The following is a 12,608-nucleotide window of genomic DNA, read 5'->3' as shown; positions in this document are numbered from 1 at the left end:
AATAGAGCTGGTATGTCCATTAAAATCTACTGTACTTTACTGTATTTGTTGTTATACAGAATTGATGGTTTTAGTTTGTTATAGCCATTGACAGTTCTTTTCTCAAGAAAATCAATCTGTGTGGTCTAATCAATTGTTGCTCGTCCTTTTCCCAGTTTGGATCTCAACACTTGACCTAATGTAGTTATGACACCTTCTGTATGTACCATGCTCCTCTAATAGCTTGTAACCTTGTACAGTGTACAAATAACAAGTAGCTTTGGTGTTTTCTGCTATTTTATTATGAAAAAAATAATACTTATTTTTATAAGGCTGTCTTGTCTAACTGTAGATAAGTTCTTAAATAATAGCACATTCAATTATCCTACAGTGAATAAATGTGAGTTCTGGCAGATATTTACCCATCACAAGACTCAAATATTCACATAACAAACAGTTTATTGTCTACTACATGGTAGCTTTGCACAGGAAGAGAGGATGCAAACACACTAGTAGAATAGGTGAACATTAGCTTTTCAAAAACTATCACCTCTATGAATACAAATATTGTATATGTTTGCATATGTAACTGACAGTTTTGTAGAACAGTTTGCCAGACCCAGTTTTTTGCAAAGGTGCCTAGAAGTGTAAGCTACATCTTTACATCCAAATCCTAATTGGTAGTACTATGTGACAACCATTTAGCCAGCTGATGGAAGTAACTAAATAGCTCACATTTATCCTTACTTACTTTTTGGCAGCTTTCAATGAATTCATCTATGGTAACTACCCCATCTTTATTCTTGTCCATTTTCTGTCCAGAAAGAATAACATTTGCTTAAATCATGGAAAAATCCTACATAAAAACACTTACTTTATTTATTACTTATTTCAGAGTTATACTGCAGGCTGGTGGCCACCTAGGTCAGGGTATCATTTTACTAGACACTGATAAGTACATTACAGTCCCTGCACAGGGAAGATAGAGTCACAAAAATAATAGAATGTGCAAAATTGTTTGCCAATCAAAACATGGGATTTTTCTTGTAGACCATCCTTTTTTGTTGTCTTGCCCTACCTGGAAAAATGTTTCCACATGTTGTCTGGGGGCGTCCTCTTTGAGAACAGGATAAGTGCATTTTCCCATCATATCATATATAGCTTTCATAATATCAAGCATTTCCTGAAGAGAAAAACATTTGTGTAAATGTTTCTTTTGAGCATTTATACTTTAGAAGAAATATTTAAGACTGTGCCACAGTCAAATTGTGATTGAACAACTTCAGGAATGTAATGCACATGGATCACTCTGAAATTTAAATTAGCTACTGCAGCTTCCATACATTCTACAGCAGAGAGAAACAGATAAAACATCTTAAGTAACTGAAAACCCTTAAGTAGATGCAAATTTATGTTTCTGAATTTAAATGCTTTATATCATCTAAAAGTCCAGTGAGATTGTGGAAAGAAAACTCCTGTGGACCAATAAGTGGAAACAAACCAAATATATATATATATGTAGCAGACGGCAATTGGGCAAAATCACATCGCCTCCCTGTGTGTTTCCCCAGCTTTTGTAAGGTACTTTGAGATATGTCGCTGGAAAGTGCTCTATAAGAATGATTACAAACATGTAATTCATCTGCCAGTATGCTGAATAAAATACTATATTTAAAAAAAAAAGTTGTAATCTTTATGCAGTGTCTTGCTGAAACTGTTAGTACCAGTATAATTTACAGTAAACAGATTAGGAGCCTGATCTTGCAAAAACTTATGTGCGTTGTCCCATTGACTTTGATGAGTAAAGTTCAGCATGTGCCTAGTCTTTGCAGAATAAGGCCTTTTAGGAAATAATAGCATTTTAATACATTCTGTGTTTAAAAAAAAAATCTATCCCTGATAATTTTTTGTTAAGTGTTCACTTGCATTTCTGGATACACATTTTTATGTACAAATACCCTACCTAGTTCTTGCAATTGTGTGGGCAAATGTAGGTACTCAAAGGCATACGCATTGTGCCTCTTGCTTAAGAAATCTGGCCAGCTATGTCATCTGTGACTGCTAATAAAATCTAAATTTGTGGCTAGTTCTTAACTATTTTTTTTTAAAGTTTCTATAAAATGCATTTATTTTAACTATTTTAAGTTAGAAAGAAAAAACGTTATCTACCAAACTCAGTTTTGACAACAGTTTCTCTAAAGCCACGTTCCTTTCAAACCAAACTCTAAGGGACACATACATGCTGTGGTTTCAGTTATTGTGGCTACAAAATGAATTCTTACCTCTTTAGTTATGTATCCATCCTTATTTATATCATACAAATTAAAAGCCCAGTTGAGTTTTTCTTGTACTGTCCCTCGAAGTAAAATTGAGAGACCCATAATGAAGTCCTAGAAAGAAAATAAAAAAATCTAGTGTATTACAGAAGTACGAATTAAAAAGGAAACAGAACTATCTACCGTCGTTCTTGTAGAGTGTATGAGTGCGAAGGGAGGATTTCAGCTCCAACCATGCGGTAAAAAGGAACTGATGGCACGGCGCGTCGCCCTGCATGGCCTTTTATAACCTCGCACGGAGTATATGGTGACATAAGGCGGCCATGCAGGTCAATGGACACAGCTGCTGAAAAACTTCCAGCTCCGGTGCATGGTGCACAAGTGCATCCACCTTTGGAATTCATATAGGGACCATCACTCGAAGACGAACCAATCACTGGCACCTTTTATGAGCCCTACACTCATTTAAAGCTTTGTGGGGGGGAGAGGTCCAAATAAACTCGACTTGAACCTCGGGCAGAGCTGCCGAAATCCAAATTGAAAGAATTCTAAAGATTTACCACATGCACATTTTTTTCTGGCCACTTCAGACTTGTTTACAGATGCATTGTTCAGGAGCTGAAGGCAGGCGCACACTTCTTTTGCCAGATTGGGTTTAAGGCTTTGAGAAAGGAAGGCTATAGCTTGGTGCCTTGCCTTTGGGAGATAAGCCGTGGCTATGAGGCAAATCCAAAGTCAGATCAGGGCTGCTCACTCAGCAGTGACTCAGACAAAATGGGCCCTAATGCCGCACAAAATTATGCATGTATTTAATTTCAAGCATGCAGGTAGTCCCACTGAGTTCAAAGTGACAACTCAAAGGCTTAAAATTTAAGCATCTATATAAATCTTTGCAAGCCTGGGGTATAAATCTTTGCAAGCCTGGGGCTCAAATGGGGTGTAATATATAGGTATGCCATATCCTCACTCCTCACTGCAGCTGTTGGTTGAAAAATGGAGTGAAAATGTCTAAAAAAAAGTTGGAGCGTAGGATTGCTTTCTCCCTTCTCCACAATGCCAGCAAATCCATGGTTTTTTTTATTATATTCCTACAAATTAGGTTGGTACAGGAGAACATAACGGAAAGGAAATTGCACTTCTGGCTCTTCCTGTACCAGTCCAGACAGCCTATTTACATAAAAGCCCATGTGATTTGTTCTTGATATAATGAGGTTATAGATAGAGAGCATTTTAGCAGTAAATAAAATTTACCACAACTACTAAGGAACCAGCTGGTGACAAACCAGTATTTATGCCCCAGCTTTCTAGAGCTTTTCCTCTCTGTTTTCTTTTACTGGCTGGAGGACAGAAATACCTACAATATGGTATAGAAAAAAACTTTATGAGTAAGAAAAATTATTCCATCTAGAATCATTTCTTCACATTGCCTAATGAATCTACATGCTGTCTATACTGGGTAATATGTTTAGAAATGTTTTACACTACCTTAAAGAATAAAAAGACCTACTTAGGTATTCATATTCTGCAGTTAGTTTGTAGGTATTATGCTGCTACATATTAAAAGAATGTTGGGCCAGTTTCATTAACCACAATAAAGGTACTCTGGATTTAACACCAGTATAAATAAGATCTGGATCATTCTGCCTAGGTTAATGCTGTACAAAATTGAACCTGAAAACCTATGCTGGAAATTAACAAAACAGAACATCATTTTTGTTTTTCTGTTTTCAAAGCCCTTAGTATACACAGGGCTTCACTTAGGTGTGTTCAAATCCCCTAGAACAGAGGTTCTCAAACTCCGCGAGCTCCATTCAGGTGGTCCATAGATAGTTCCTGTCATAACATTTCTTCCCAGATTTGAAAAAGTCTTGTTTTCTGATTGGTCCTTTGGTCAGGTGTTTCAGGTTACTGTTGTTACCCCTTTACAGGAAAACGAACCTTAACCCTTAGCTATCTGTTTATGACACGCCCCCCCCCCCAATTGCAGACAGTGGGGAACCTCACTGGCGGTGATTTCTTCCTAGAACTTTTGAAGAAACAGATGAATACAACACATACACATTTACATATACTACTAAGTATGTAACTACAAGACTTTTACATATGATGGACAATCTTTTAACTGATGTATTGTGGGAAACTGTCACAAGAGAGTGCATCAGCTACTTTGTTAGAAGCTGCTGAGATGTGCTGAATTTCAAAATCAAAATCTCGGAGAGCTAAACTCCAACGAAGAAGTTTGTTGTTCCCCTTGGCAGTATGAAGCCACATTAGCACAGCATGGTCAGTTTGTACCTGGAACCGCCGTCCCCAAACATATGGGCGTAGCTTTTCCAGGGCGTACACAATGGCATAGCATTCCTTTTCACTGACTGACCAGTGACTTTCCCTTTTAGACAGTTTCTTGCTGAGAAACACGACAGGATGGAAGTTGTGATCCGTTGCTTCCTGCATGAGAACTGCTCCTATACCACGCTCAGATGCATCTGTGGTTACTAGGAATGGCTTGTGAAAGTCCAGGGCCATTAGCACAGGGTCAGACATGAACATTGCCTTAAGTTGGGTAAAGGCCTTTTGACACTCATCAGTCCACTTAACTGTAGTTGGCTGGGTCTTTTTGGTCAGGTCGGTCAGTGGGGCAGCGATTTGGCGGTAGTGTGGTACAAATCGCCTGTAATACCCGGCCAAGCCTAAGAAGGATTGGACCTGTTTCTTTGACTTTGGGACAGGCCACTTTTGGATAGCATCCACCTTGGCCTGTAGGGTGTTTATGGTTCCTTGACCCACCTGGTGTCCCAGGTAAGTCACTCTGTTTTGGCCTATTTGACACTTTTTGGCCTTAACAGTTAGTGCGGCCTGCCTGATGCGCTGAAAGACCTTTTCCAGGTGTAGTAGGTGTTCGGGCCAAGAGTCTGAAAAAATGGCCACATCATCGAGGTAGGCAACTGCATATTCTCCCAGTCCTGCTAGTAGACCATCTACCAGCCTCTGGAAGGTGGCGGGTGCATTTCGAAGCCCGAAAGGAAGGACATTAAATTCATACACCCCCGCATGGGTGACGAATGCTGACCTTTCCTTGGCAGGTTAGTCTAGCAATACTTGCCAGTACCCCTTGGTTAAGTCTATTGTAGAGATGAACTGGGCACATCCCAACTTCTCCAATAGCTCATCGGTGCGTGGCATTGGATAGTTGTCCGGACGAGTTACCACATTTAGCTTACGGTAGTCCACGCAAAAGCGTATTTCCCCATCTGGTTTGGGTACCAGAACCACTGGAGATGACCATGCACTGGTAGATGCGCAGATTATACCCATCTGTAGCATGTTCTGGATCTTCCATTCTATAGCAGCTTGGGTGTGAGGAGACACCCGGTAGGGTGGGGTTCTAATGGGGTGAGCATTACCTGTGTCAATGGAGTGGTATGCCCGTTCAGTCCGTCCTGGGGTGGCTGAGAACAATGGGGCAAAGCTAGTGAACAGCTCCTTGATTTGTCGCCACTGCAGACGTTCTAGGGTCGTTGAGAGGTTCACCTCTTCCATGCCACCGTCTTTTTTCCCGTTGTAGTAGACACCTTCAGGCCACTCAGCATCATCTCCCTGGACTGCAAACTGACAAACCTGTAAGTCTCTGGAATAGAAAGGCTTGAGAGAATTAACATGGTACACTCTGGGCTTTAGTGAGGAATTGGGAAACGCTATGAGGTAGTTCACAGTTCCCAGGCGCTCTTGGACCGTGAATGGCCCTTCCCATGATTCTTGCATCTTATGGGCCTGTTGCACCTTCAAGACCATAACCTGGTCTCCTACCTTGAAGGAATGTTCTCTGGTATGTTTGTCATACCAGGCCTTTTGCTCTTCCTGAGCATGCTTTAGGTTTTCTTTAGCAAGGGCTAAAGAGTGTCGGAGGGTGCTTTGTAGGTTGCTTACAAAGTCCAGAATGTTAGTCCCTGGAGAAGGGGTAAACCTTCCCATTGCTGCTTCACCAACTGTAATGGCCCCTTAACCTCGTGGCCATACACAAGTTCAAATGGTGAAAACCCTAAACTGGGATGTGGTACAGCCCTGTAGGCAAACAGCAACTGCTGCAACACTAGGTCCCAATTATTGGAGTGTTCGTTGACGAATTTACGTATCATGGCCCCCAAAGTTCCATTAAACCTTTGCACCAGGCCATTGGTTTGATGGTGGTACGGGGTGACAACCAAGTGGTTGACCCCATGAGTTTCCCACAGTTTTTGCATGGTCTCTGCCAGGAAATTAGATCCTGAATCTGTAAGGAAGTGGGAGGGCCAACCTACCCTGGCAAAAATGTCTGTTAGGGCCTGACACACAGCATTAGCCCTGGTGTTGCCTACAGCTACTGCTGTGGACTTGGGCTTGGTCCCTCTGGAAGCGATGTAGGTGATGGGGTTGTTTCCGTTGCTGGTGAACCGCTCTGCACTGGTGCACCTGAGGGTATTTCAGGCTCTGGCTGAGCCTATTGGGTTTGGCTGTGTGTTGCTTCTGCCAGTTCTGGCTCGCTGGCGCCCTCTGGTGTTGAGTTTGAAGATGTGGTTGCAATTGCTGGTGCTGGTTGCTGTTCCAGTTCCGGGCCTGGGACTGGAGGTGCTGTGGCTGTTTCAGTGGTTGGCATGGAATCCGGGTCCATTACCTCTGTCTGGGTCTCTGGTAACACAGACGGGGCGTCTGTGGATGGCTCAGGAACAGGAATGGGTCTGGAAGCTTGCCTGGTTTGGCTGCGTGTAACCATTCCCACATTCTTGGCCCACTTCACCTGGTTGGCCAAGTCTTCCCCCAGTAGCATGGGGATGGAATAATTGTCATAGACTGCAAAAGTCCACATTCCTGACCAGCCTTTGTACTGGACAGGCAGTTGAGCTGTAGGCAAGTCTACAGCTTGCGACATGAAGGGGTAAATTGTCACTTGGTCCTTTGGGTTGATGAATTTGGGGTCGACGAAGGATTGGTGGATAGCTGACACTTGTGCCCCCATGTCTCTCCACGCAGTAACCTTCTTTCCGCCCACTCTCAAATTTTCCCTTCGCTCCAAGGGTATTTGAGAGGCATCTGGGCCTGGGGATCTTTGGTGTGATGGTGGTGTAATGACTTGCACTCGGTTTGGGTTCTTTGGGCAGTTGGCCTTTATATGTCCCAGTTCATTACACTTAAAGCATTTTTCAGCTGACTGGTCACTGGGTCGAGGTGAGTTACTGGAGACTGGTGAGATGGAAGAATAGGGTGTCTGTGGCTTTCCTTGGGTTGTAGGTGGGGTCTTTGGTTGCCCTCGGTTGTAGGGTTTATTGTCGGTGTGCCCTCAGGGGTATTCGTTCCCCTTGACAGTAGCTTTCTTGCTTTCTGCCCCTTCCATCCATCTGACTCCAATGTCCCCCGCCTCGGTGAGATTTTTGGGTTTTCTATCTTGTATGTACCGTGTTATGTCCTCAGGAACACCATCCAAGAACTGTTCCATTTGTATGAGGAGGTGCAGTTCGTCTATGGATTTAACATTGGTTCCTGATATCCAGGCCTCATAATTATTTCCAACGTAGTAGGCGTGTTTGGGAAATGACACATCTGGTTTCCACTGTTGGGTTTTGAAACGCCGACGGGCATGATCCGGGGTTATCCCCATTCTGTATCTGCCCTTGTTTTGAAACAGTTTATAATCGTTCATTCGGTCCTTTGGCATTTCAGCCGGCACCTCTGCTAAAGGTCCACTGAGCTGTGGCCTCAATTCCACCATGTACTGGTCTTCAGGGATGCTGTACCCACGACAGGCTCTTTCAAAATTTTCTAAGAAGGCCTCGGTGTCATCACCTGCCTTGTAGGTGGGAAATTTCCTGTGCTGTGGAACAATCATTGGCGCAGGGTTGTTAGGATTGGCTGTGTTTTGCTTAGCCTTTTCTAATTCCATGGCCTGTCGGTGGGTCTCCCTCTGGAGTTTTATCTGTCTTCTGTGGGCCACCTCTTCTTCTTCTTGTTTCCTTCTGTGGGCTGCCTCTTTGGCTGCTTGCTCTCTTTTGTAGGCTGCCAGTTTGATGTTTTCTTCCCTTTCTTTCAACTCCACCTCTTTTTCTCTTTTTTCCAGTTGTCGCCTGTGGTCTGCTTCTTTGATTTGTGCCTCTGCCTCCCTTTTTTCCTTGGAAGTCATGGTTCCTGTTTTCTTGTGTTGGGGTGCCCTCTGGTGTTTACTGCCTGAAATGCAGGTTCTCTGTTGCCTCCTGGGGTCTGTCTAGCAACAGTGCCTTTTTTTTTTAATCTAGCTAATCTTTTAAATGTAAAGTAAACCAGAAATACCACTTTATTTGCATGTGTATTGTGCTGGGTACTTGACTCTCAATCGGAGTGTTATTGTATAACAAAAGACCCTTTTCACAGCTTGATAGTTCCTTGCTTAATATGCAAGCCAAAAACTGCAAGAGAGAGCAGAAAAAAAAATTCTCTCTAGATCCTTTTAAAACCAAACCCTCTCTGCTTAAAAGCCCCTAGCAGAAAAAAGAAAATATAATATTCCTACTGGCTTCTGGATTCTATCTTTCCCACAACACTGCACACCATGTCATAACATTTCTTCCCAGATTTGAAAAAGTCTTGTTTTCTGATTGGTCCTTTGGTCAGGTGTTTCAGGTTACTGTTTTTACCCCTTTACAGGTAAAAGAACCTTAACCCTTAGCTATCTGTTTATGACAGTTCCCTCTAAGGTGCGCGCCTGGGCAGCTGCACACAAGAAAATAAAGGGCCATCCATCTAATTAGCAGGCATGGCTCCCGAAGGCCAGCACTTCACCTTACACGTGTGTCTTCTCCAAGATCCAGGCACCTAATTAGTTTGGAATTTTGGACGTGCAGGGCTGCAGCGGCCAGAGAAAGAGGTGACTTTCCCCAGCTCCAAGGCTGTGGCGGCTGGGGAGAGATGGCCCTCCTTCCTAGTCTCAGCTCTGTGGCTACTGTGGTGGGGGCGTTAGGGAGAGATCCCTCTCCTTTCCAGCCTCAGCTCGGGTGCTGCAGCAGGGGATAGATACTGCATCCATCGCATTAGAAAGGTCAGACTACTGGTATTAAAATATGAGTTGTGGGCTTTTATTTGTAGACCAAATGTTAATTATTATAATTTTTTTAATATAGCACTTTTATCCAATGTGATTTACAATAGTTAGCTAATGGTACAAACAACATTGGAAAGATCATTAAGTGGTCCGCCGAGACACTCAGCAATTTTCAAGTGGTCTGCGGAAAAGGGGTGCAGGAGAGTTTAGCCAATTATCTCGATCTTTGCCTGGCTAGACGCAACTAAATATTTGAGCCCAAGCAAGAAAACAAAACATTTAATAGTTAACCACTGCCCTAGAAACTATAACAGAATAAGGTCAAACATGCCCTGCCTTTTTTAGGGATTATTTCACACATGCTGAAAAAACAACACAATGACATGGGAAAGATGCAGGAGCTCCTTTTGCTGTGACTTTTTCCAGTAACAGACAATAAAAGCAGAAATGTGGCTAGAAAATTGGTGCAAACAATTCTTTGCCAAGGTTGCTTCTGTTGAATAATATATGCTAATATTATATGTATTATCCACACCATATTAGTATACATTAAGCACAAATAGCATTAAGCACAAATATTATAGCAGTTATATTGCCTAAATTGGCTATGTTTTCTTTATATAATCAACCCTGCTCACTTATGTTAAGTTTTGCGTAATCCAACACATAGTCAACCTGAGGAACTCATTGCCAGGGGATGTTGTGAAGGCCAAAAAAAAAAAAAAAACAGTTTCAAAAGTGAATTAGGTAAATTCATGGGGGATAAGTCTACCAATGGCTATTGGCCAAGATGGTCAGGGTCAAAATCTCTTTCTCTGGGTGTCCCTAAACCTCTGATTGCCAGAAACTGGGAGTGAATGACAGGAGACAGATCACTCTATAACAGCCCTGTTCTGTTCATTCCTTCTGAAGCATATGGCATTGGCTACTGTTGGGAGACAGGCTACTAGGCTAGACAGACCATTGGTCTGACCCAGCATAGCCATTTTTATATTCTTCCCTTGCGTTCACTGAAGTAAGTTTGTTTTCAGCAACAGGTAAACTGTCAAGATCAGGACAGATGAGTGCTTTACCATAGTAACAGAAAGGGAGTTGCTCTCACAAGCCTGTACAGGAATGTCCCAAAGGAAGAGGACAAGATATCTGATTGTTCTACCCTAGTACAAACCTAGGAGGTGCCTTCATGTCCTTTGGTACCTAAAATACATGTGATCAGAACAAAGAGATAAGTGGTACACCATTGTACCAGAAAAACAAGTTAGAAAGCTGTTCAGTTCAATCTAGTTTCATATGATGTACATAGTACTTTTTACTTGTGAACAGGTAGAGTATTAAAAAGATAGCTGGGGTGTAACTTGGGGAATTTGTCTTTTGTGATGTAAATGTAACAATGCAGCATGAGAAAGCTTCCCAGAGACTGGTATCATATAGAACCTGTTTCCTGTACAATATTATTATTATTGGCTTATAGCAATAAACCTGACTGACATGGGTTATTTGGTCTTGAGTATATTTCATAACGAACTAAAGTGTGATCAAGCAAATGACTATGCACTATCAAAACCTCTTCTGTTGTCAGTTTGAGGAGAAAGGAGGAGCAACCCATCAGATATGGATTAAGGCCCTCATTCTGCTATTGGCACCGAACAGAGCCTCCTTGACTTCAGTTGGCAGAGGTCCACCTCATGGATCCAGACGCGGAATAAGGGCCCATGTATTTTCAAATAAACCTAAAGCCCAAACAAAATCTTATTGCTGTTTTCTTTTTAAATATAGCAAAACTCCAATGAATTTGGTTTTTTACACACAGTAGTCACAGAACTCGTGCGTGACAAAGGCACCTGCTTCCATGTTGTTCAGATTACAAGTACGCATCAATAATAAAAGGGTGAAAATACTTGTAAAATTGTCCTATGTAATCACGCATCATTGCCAGACTCTTGAGAGAAATTATTCTCTTACAAACTACACGTGAGACATTTCAGACAAATTTAAAATTGGGCTTATTTTAGCTAGTCAAGACCTTAACAGTGAAGAGAATAGCAGCTCTCCATGATGGACATGACATAAAATAAATATAGTCTTTAGAGGTGAATTGAAAGGCTTTTTGAATTCCATGACCTAAGATCATGTTTCTCGTTCAATATTTGATGACACACATCACTACTGCAAAAAACACACCAGGGAGTTGTGCTCTTTACCATGCTATTAATGATGTCATCTGCTGTGGCAGGCCAAGTGCAAGAACCCTGAAATCATGTCTCGGCATTCAAATGGAGGAAGAGCTTATTTTAAATGCTTATGTCATACAGTACATTTGCCATGAAGCCACATTTTCTAAATGTAAAGCTTGCTCCTGGAAACTACTTGTGCATGTGACTAATCCTTATTTATTTGAGTAGTCCCATTAACTTCAGTTGGAGTTGAGAGCACTTGTCATCCCACAGGAGGCACTCAGCAAGATCGTATGTTCTTATATGTCACTTGCATCTAATTCAGGTTGCCTTTTAAACGAACATTACATCAGCAGCACAGTTTGAGTTACAATGCTGAGAGATGCAGCTCTAAAATAATAATGGCTATTGCCAATGCATTGGAAAAACTTGAAATCTGGACCACAGCTAAAAAAGCAAAGTTGGTGAGCAACAGAGGCACATACATTCAGTCCTACAGTTAAAACCTGATAAAAGCACTTACCTCAAAACTCACAGATCCATTGTGATCAGTGTCAAATGCATTAAAGAGAAAATGTGCATAGGTTGTAGAATCTAAAATTTAAAAACAGAGAGTGTTCCTTAGTAAGTGCATTTTAAAAACTTACCTGGTACCCTAACACATATTTTCTTTAAATTTCTTCAATGAAAATTTTTAGCCAGGCCTAAATTTGAACAACCTTAATCAGGTTTCTCTTTTTGCAGGAACAAAATTGTAATTAATTACACAAATAATTACATCCTCAAAAATAGCCTCAAAAATAGAGGCCTATGTTCTAAAAAAATCTATCCTTATGTACTCTCATCATCATTACTACATAGAAGGGATCATTCACTGTTGTATGACTTTATTGTGACTATTATAATATGCTCAGTATTTACAAAACGGTCTGTATTTGCTCAGGGCTCTGCTCATCAGATAAGGGACCATAACTGGAGTTCTGTATCCTGAGCTGCAGAAGATGATGTTCATTTGTTCACTTTTAAGGAAGAAACGAAGCACAACTGTCAATGCATTTGGTGGATTATTTTTATTTTGAAGGGAACCATGTTACCCAATTTGTAACCAAACTTGCCAGCAGGCTTCTATATGAA

The 12,608-nt window shown here is 41.6% G+C and overlaps 2 protein-coding genes across 8 annotated transcripts in view; one reads left to right on the top strand and one right to left on the bottom strand.

The window, feature by feature from the left end:
• Positions 1-1,484, top strand: part of PACRGL (parkin coregulated like) — a 35,699-nt gene extending 34,215 nt beyond the window's left edge. The window contains exon 11 of the transcript XR_007773586.1: positions 1,030-1,484. The gene's annotated coding sequence lies outside the window, so the exon portion shown is untranslated. The remainder of the gene's footprint in view (positions 1-1,029) is intronic.
• Positions 1-12,608, bottom strand: part of KCNIP4 (potassium voltage-gated channel interacting protein 4) — a 789,448-nt gene that overhangs the window by 3,858 nt on the left and 772,982 nt on the right. For 4 of the 7 annotated variants that reach the window (XM_050948025.1, XM_050948032.1, XM_050948029.1 and 1 more), the window contains 4 exons: positions 11,998-12,068; positions 2,262-2,369; positions 1,058-1,162; positions 150-793 (listed from right to left, as the gene is read on the bottom strand). In XM_050948025.1, the coding sequence (XP_050803982.1) occupies positions 653-793; positions 1,058-1,162; positions 2,262-2,369; positions 11,998-12,068 (425 nt within the window). In that variant the 3' untranslated portion in view covers positions 150-652. Of the gene's footprint in view, positions 1-149; positions 794-1,057; positions 1,163-2,261; positions 2,370-11,997; positions 12,069-12,608 lie in introns of those variants that run through there. The other 3 variants (XM_050948027.1, XM_050948031.1, XM_050948030.1) reach the window with 1 other exon arrangement.

Source organism: Gopherus flavomarginatus, chromosome 3, assembly GCF_025201925.1.
Source record: "Gopherus flavomarginatus isolate rGopFla2 chromosome 3, rGopFla2.mat.asm, whole genome shotgun sequence".
NCBI classification, from domain to species: Eukaryota; Metazoa; Chordata; order Testudines; family Testudinidae; genus Gopherus; species Gopherus flavomarginatus.
This window is presented reverse-complemented; position numbering and strand designations above follow the sequence as displayed.